A 7592-nucleotide genomic window follows, 5' to 3' on the forward strand; every position below is an offset into this window, starting at 1 on the left:
CCTTCCATTAGTCAGCCCTCATCTCGCACACAATTTTGTACCTACAAACATCATCCCCTCTTATCCTAAGCTTTAGCCCTATATATATTATCTGTCTCTAATCAAATCATTAACCCCATCGCCCTTTACTGCCTTCAACCCACGTCTATCGAATGATCTTTGACGCCCTCTAATCATTATTACCTATTTAATCTCCTTTCAAACCCATCCTGCTCGCTTGTAATTCGTGTTCTAAATCTCAATTAGCAACGATTATCATATCATATGCAGTACTCTTGCAGTATTTGAGCTGATCAATAGTATTGTGAGCTCTTCTTGCTTACTCGCGTTGTTAATCAATCGCTTACGCGCATAGCTAATCGCTTGCTTAATCGCATCGTTACCTGCAGCATGGGGAGGGCTCCTTGCTGTGAGAAAGTGGGTCTTAACAGAGGCCCCTGGACTCGCGAGGAAGACATGAGATTAATACAGTACATCAAAGGTCACGGTGAAGGCTGCTGGCGTACTTTGCCTAAAGCTGCAGGTAGCAATTAATGATCTTGAGAGCCCGAAATCTCACTACTTAACTTGATCTTGAACTAATCATCCTTCGGCTTAAGTGCTTTTCATTTTCTGTTTCATTATGCTCATATGCTTTTCATTGACATTTATGTTTTATCATAATCATCAGTGTGCTAATCTGAGGCTAATCTCGCTGGGAATCACAGTTATATCTTTGATGAGGTTATCAGCGCATAATCTTGCTTTTAATTACATGGTATTTAATAGCTTGATCAATTTGCGTGTAGGGCTTCTGCGCTGCGGAAAGAGTTGCAGGCTACGCTGGATTAACTACCTGCGGCCAGATTTGAAACGTGGAAACATCTCCGAAGAAGAGGATAGGCTTATCATCAAGCTGCACTCCGTGCTAGGCAACAGGTTTAACTAATGCTTAACCTAAATCACTCTTATTAATCAACACCCATCCTGTTGCTTCGCTAATCATGACCACAGCACCCATAATAATACTGATGATTTCCACTCGTATAATTACTGTACAAATCTCGCAATACTGCTTCGTTAATGATGATCACAGCACCCATAATACTGATGATTTCCACCCATATTACTGTACAAATCTAGCAGTACCAATAATCTCAGTCAAATCATTAACGTAATCACAGAGTACTCACAGAGATTGATTAGCACCCACATTAATTAGAATCCTTCCTGTAATTAAAATATTCGGCACCCAAAATGTACTGATTTATACTGATTAAATCAATCTTTAATCTCCCTTCTTGATCAGCGCTGATTTAACGCACATGATACTCGTATTAAATTTGATCAATATTTATATTGCCTTTCATTCGATTAGCCGATAGCTAAATTAATCGAAGAATGAATGAAAGTTCAAAGGATTAATAAAAACCATATTGCTAAAATCAAATGATCGATGAAAGCTATATTTATCAGTTTAATATTGCATTGTGAACCAGATTAAGCTATATTAATCAGATTGTAATCAATTTGCGTTTGGCAGATGGTCTTTGATTGCTGGGAGGCTGCCTGGGCGGACAGACAATGAGATCAAGAACTACTGGAACACTCATTTGAAGAAGAAGCTGCGCAACATGGGCATAGATCCACAGACCCATTTACCCCTAGAGAAAGCCGGCCAAACCACAATATCATCAAATCATAATATCAAGCCTATCATCACAAAGGCTAACCTTACAAGCAAAGTAATTAGCAACCCTAATTACAATGGCATTATTAACAGTACTAGCCGCTGTACTCGTGATCAAAGAGCTTATCCTCTCCCACAACAGCTTAATCCCAGCTTAATCACCCCTCCTAATCAGCTAATTGCACCCAAATCTCCAGCCATCAATTTCAAAGCCAAGCCTTTGGATATGGACCATTCTCAACTAAATGCTTTGAAACGTGCTGCTGCAGCAACTAAAAGCTTGCAATTTGATTCACATGTTAATGCTAGCTGCGTTCCATCTTCTCCAGCTAGTATTATCTCCTCTCCATTAAGCTCACTCTTAACTAACGATCACATCAAATTAGAGGCTAGACCTACCAGTAGCCGTAATCCACAGCTAAACTCATTGTGGGCGCCCTCATTAATCTCTGCTTCAGCAAGTCTGGGTGTGGATTATGGTGCTGCCATTGTATCTGATGGCAGCAAATATGGATCATCATCAACATCATCAACATCATCATCCATGGAATGTAGTACTGATTTGCTATCCATTCTAGCAGATCTCTATCCAAGAACTGAGCAAAATAAAGCAGTAATTGGAGCATATGATTATAACCCTTCATTATCATCATCGTCAACGATGACTGTGACGACATCGTCATCGTCGTCATCACTACCATCTCCATCATCCTTTACTGCTGGAGCTGCTATTGCTTACAGCTGCCATCATAGCAATGGCATGATCAAATTGGAAGATGCAAAGGCTATGGATTTAAACCATGATAATTCAGTTAGCAAAGGGATAATTGGTGCAGAGATGGAGGGGGGAGCTGATCATGCGAAGGAGATAATGCCAGAGTGTGTTTTGAGCTTGATGGAAGGCGACTTCATGTGGGATATGGAGATGATGCATTCTTTTCAGGAGGTTGGGACTCCAAACGCATCATCAATGCTTACATGCTCATCTTCTTACAGTTTATGGGGCCATGAAGCTGCCAATAATGACAGTTCAATTACAGCCCCGGTTCCAACATGGCTCAACGTAGGAGATGATCAATAAATGAATCAACCATTAAGCATTAAGGACGAATTACACTGGATTAGCTTAATTATAGATTCAACACTTAATAATCCTGCAGCCTTTATATAGATTACACTATATTTGATTGTACTCCATTTTTTTAATTACAGAGCATCACATGAGATCAACTTTCAAGGCTTCACTGTTCTCTTTGCAGTTGATTATTATATCTCATAGAGAATAGTAAGGTATAATCTGCAGTAGCCTCTAGCTTGATTGATTATGTTGAATGATTATTTGATTAGCAACACGGTTAATTAATTCAATGATTAAATGTCCTCCAACTCTCTTTACTACCTTGCAAAACTTTGGTAATCTACTTGTTGCTTTGGCACACCTTTTACAAGCACAACCAACACAAGGTCCAACAAAAGCTCAAGCTCTCACCTCCAAACAACAATAAATTATTGCCACATCAGTTTATCAAAGTAATCAAGATATTGGAGCTTCATCTAGGGGTAAAAAATGTAACAAAGATTTCAAAGCTCGATCTGAACCAACTCCAGAATCTTCTAGCTTGGAGGATGAAGATAAAGAAAATGTTCCTATCTCACCTGGAGGAGCAGAGTTGAGTTCGGGTACTATAGCATCACAACAAAATGCCATGAAGAAAAAAATCAAGCGAGAAAAATTGGTGGAGAATGGCAGGATTCTTAATCTTCACATTCAAAAGATTTAGCAGCCACCTATTGATACTCTTATAGGAAGAAGCCCTATGGAGATTAGAGAGCCACACACTGTCCATGTGGAGAATTTAAAGAAAAGGATGAAGCTCAATCCACATGCTACTATGGTTCCTTTTATTGTACTTGTCAATCTAGCACAATGTCCTGACAGACAGTCTTTTGATATTTCAAAGATGTTGGCTTGGGATCACAACAATCACAATGACTATCATGCCAAGATGCCTTTCATTAAGAAAATAAAGTTCTTTCACCATGAGTACATGGACTACATTGAGAAGAATGGCAAATCAGACTCTACCCTTAGAAGAAAGTGACTTCAAGAAGTTGGAATTATTGTGGAGAAGGAGAAGCAATCATATGGGCTACGAAAGTATGATCCGCTTTTCCAACTAGCATTTCATAGTACTGGTGAGATTTGGGATGCTTAAGAAAGAATATTTACCATGTGGGAAAGAAAACAATTGAAAGGCCAAAAATCATCAAAGAAAATTGATGATTCAAGTGTTGTTTCAAAAGCACGCAACAAAAAGGTAAGCTTCACTATTAAAGAGCTTCCAGAAGATATGAAGTTGATGCCTTGGCGATCCCTTCAAGGTATCAAGGATGAGAAAGTAATTTTTGGGGGATTTTCCTTTTATTCTTCCATTTATCTTCTCCCTACATTTGGATGCATCTTGATGCAGGTGATTAGGAAGGGGCTTACACTTGAAGAGATGAGTGTCGAGCTAAATAAGTAAGTTATGTACTTTTATTTGTGCATTCTTTTAACATAAGGTTTTTTGTTTTGTATTTATTTGATTTGTGTTTTTGAGTCACAATTTTTTTATGAAAATCCAAGCTGTGATGATAAATAAGTTGAACTGTCACTCATGGGAGGAAGTACGAGAATAATATCCACACTCAAGCTCACAAGCTTCCCTTCAAGAGTTCTACTTTGCTTTTTGAGATTGGGTATCATGTTTTATATTTTTAAATTATAGTAATTTTATCCCATGTTTCTAGATATTTTCTAAGTCTTTTTTAAATTGCTTTTCAATGGCTAGTTAGAAATTGAAATTGTGATGTAATGGTGAGTGGAGATGCATTATTAATATTAATATATGCATGAAGGTGGATATTGAATATCCATTTTGGCACTATCTAGTTGTTTAGCATCCATTTTGTGTTGAAATGGATGTTCAACGTCCAAATTGGCACAAAATGAATGTTCGACATCCATTTCATTTCAAAATATATGTTGGATATCTAGTTTCTTTCAAAATGACCATATAACATTTATGTTAATATTTATATATGCACGAAGGTGGATACAAAATGAATGTTCGACATCCATTTCATTTCAAAATATATGTTGAATATCTAGTTTCTTTCAAAATGACCATGTAACATTTATGTTAATATTTATATATGCATGAAGGTGGATATTGAACATCCATTTTGATACTATCTACATGTCTAACATCCATTTTATGTTGAAATGGATGTTCAACGTCCAAATTAGCATAAAAAGGATGTTCAATATCCATTTCATTTCAAAATATATATTGAACATCTAGTTTCTTTCAAAATGGATGTATAACATCCTATTTGTTTCAAAATATTTGTTTTATATCCATCGAAAGGAATTAGTATGAGTAAAGTTTTTCTTTGTTGGTTTTCTTAGTACATGTTTTGGTTTGTGCTAGGTTCATATGTCTGATAATTTCTAAATGTTTTTTGTATTAAAGTTGGCTATTATAGTTTGAAACATTTTTTTTATTTTCTTTAATGACAGAAATCCCCCTCAAGCAATACTAAACAAAAGAAGAGATCAAGTGCTAGTGGTGAGGATAGTGATTGTCCTCAACAATTCATTGTACATTTAAATCGTGCTAGACATGAGGAAGAGCGCTTGCTTCTTAAAAATACTGCTCCACCAATTGAAGAAGAGCTACAAGAGTTTTTTCATTTGCTAAGTCTTGAAATGATTATTTTTACAAGGTTGTTACTGGTGATGTCTCAAATCTTGCTGATATTGTTCCTAAAAAAAGAATACAACTTCATTGTCGTTGATATTCCTTATGGATTAAATATGACTTGCTCTACTAATGATGAGAAAGCCTTTACATATAAGCAAGTCTTAAAGATGTTGAAGGATATCAAGCTTATTACAACAACTTCTCTTTGGCGAGTGGTTATTTTTCATAGTACTGCGAAGCAACATCTATCACTGTTGCTTTGGGGAGTGAGACTCATGCTCATGAGTCTTTAGTATGGTATGTCTCATTGTTTTTTTTAATTTATTGTTTTTTTTTCAAATTATTTTGTATTTCAATATGCAAAGCTTTACATTTAAAATATTTTATTACTTTTTACAGGGTCAAATCCAATATTGATCAGGTGCCTAGGTTTCATTTTAAGAGTTGCTTTGAGATGATGACAGTTGGATATTATGAGAGAGAGAGAAAACGTGTTAAGGTCCATGTTTCAAAAACAAATGTCTCTAATGTTTTTGTTTTTCCTACTGTCACTCACAAGCTTTGTCATGTAACATGGTCCAAATTATTAGTAAATCCATATCAGAAGCCTCAACGATTAACCAATCGTTTGATTGATCTTTTCTCACTTCTTCAAGATGATTGGGTTTTGGATCTCTTCTCTAGACATGTATGTATTGGGTCTCTAACTTTTTTGCTTTGAGCTCTCAATGTATGTATTATCATTTTAAAGATTTAAACTTTATTGTAGGGATGACTATGCATTACAACGCAAATGGAATTGTGTGGCTATGGAGCTTGATGAGGTTCAAGCATGCTTTATACCTATGTGAAAAAAGGGCTTTGCAAAGCTACTTGATCAAGACCAAGAGGTTGATGCAACCTCTATTGAGAACAATGAAAAGTTCCAGTTTCTTCTAAAGAATCATTACCTCCTCTATTTTATGAGCCAGGGGAATTGGTAGACTTAGCTGAGGTGGAAGGCAAAGGCAATGTCTTAATGCTTTCAATCACAGAAGAAGCTATAGTGGAGGGAGATGAAAATAATAATGATACGAAAAAAATATCCCCAACCCCAGATCAAAGACTTCATCCCTGGTTAAGTTTTTGGTACATAGCAAGTAGGATTGATAGCACTTTATATTTAAGAATTGATACTTTGTAATTGAACAAGGTGCATATACACCAATAAAAGGATGCTATCATATGATTTTGATAGATTTTAGTCATGCTAGGTTTCTCCTTAGCGAAGTACAAACTTTGTATGTCAAATAAACTTTACTCAATATGTTTTTAAATAATCTTTTTAGCATTACATTCTTTTCTTTGAATTTAATTCGTTCTAGTATACTTGTGATTTGAAATTGTTGTTGTTGAAAAGTGTTAGAGCACTATTCATTATCTTCAAATGATGATGCGTTGTAATTGGTTTATTCAATTATAGATTTTGATATATCATTAATGAGAAATCATAATGATTACAATATTAATTATCAAAATATTAAGCTTTACTGTATAAAAGAATGTAACATTACACAAGCTTTACAATTTTCTAACTAAATCGCTTGAATTTTTTTCAAAGAAACTAATAAATTCATTTTCTAGCTTGCCTTGTATGTTTAAGTAATTTAAATCTTAAACATGCCACATCATCACACACAAACTTTTGTTTCTTTAGAGGCTAGTATTTGTGTAATAATCAAAAAATTAAGCATTGTATAAACATAGCTATTTTATAGATGATTCAAGTACAAACAATTTGATATATTTTGAAGGTAGTGCTTTGATTTACTTTTTGTTATTTAAATTTTAAGAAAATTTATCTTTTGTGACAATCAAATTGTAAATTTATGTCCAATACTCAAAAAAGATATATATTTTCAATATTTGGAAGGGAATCTTTCTAGGTATTCTAGGTCAATTACCTAATTTACTCACAAATATGTTAGCGGGAAAGAGATGAAAATACCCTTACCCGTGTGTCGCTTCCTTGCTTACCTTGTTCTTGCCACTTGCTTCCCTCCTTAGCTCTCACACAAACTTGAGATTTGGTACCATAAAAATGCGGGGGTGAGGGAGAGATTGAGTTCCTTGTGTAAGTAATATCACACACACAAGAGAGAGTAGGATACAAGAGAGAGATGGATGGCTAAATTTTC

At 35.3% G+C, this 7592-nt stretch overlaps 1 protein-coding gene across 1 annotated transcript; it reads left to right on the forward strand.

Annotated features, from left to right (window-relative positions):
- Positions 1-390: 390 nt before the first annotated feature.
- On the forward strand, positions 391-2750 carry LOC147608844 (uncharacterized). Its single transcript, XM_086788677.1, has 4 exons — positions 391-523; positions 789-918; positions 1523-1667; positions 2307-2750. Exons 1-4 carry the CDS (start codon positions 391-393, stop codon positions 2748-2750), a joined length of 852 nt encoding a protein of 283 aa, XP_086644803.1.
- The last annotated feature ends 4842 nt before the right edge of the window (positions 2751-7592 follow it).

This window comes from Cibotium barometz, chromosome 52 (genome assembly GCF_041138505.1).
Source record: "Cibotium barometz isolate CiBa-2024 chromosome 52, ASM4113850v1, whole genome shotgun sequence".
In the NCBI taxonomy this organism is placed as follows: Eukaryota; Viridiplantae; Streptophyta; class Polypodiopsida; order Cyatheales; family Cibotiaceae; genus Cibotium; species Cibotium barometz.

Excerpts from the sequence above, each read along its gene's own strand:
- LOC147608844 (XM_086788677.1), top strand. The coding sequence starts at position 391 with ATGGGGAGGGCTCCTTGCTGTGAGAAAGTGGGTCTTAACAGAGGCCCC. Across the intron at positions 919-1,522 it reads CACTCCGTGCTAGGCAACAG|ATGGTCTTTGATTGCTGGGA; the intron begins GTTTAACTAATG and ends TGCGTTTGGCAG. Across the intron at positions 1,668-2,306 it reads AGAAAGCCGGCCAAACCACA|CCTTCATTATCATCATCGTC; the intron begins ATATCATCAAAT and ends TATGATTATAAC.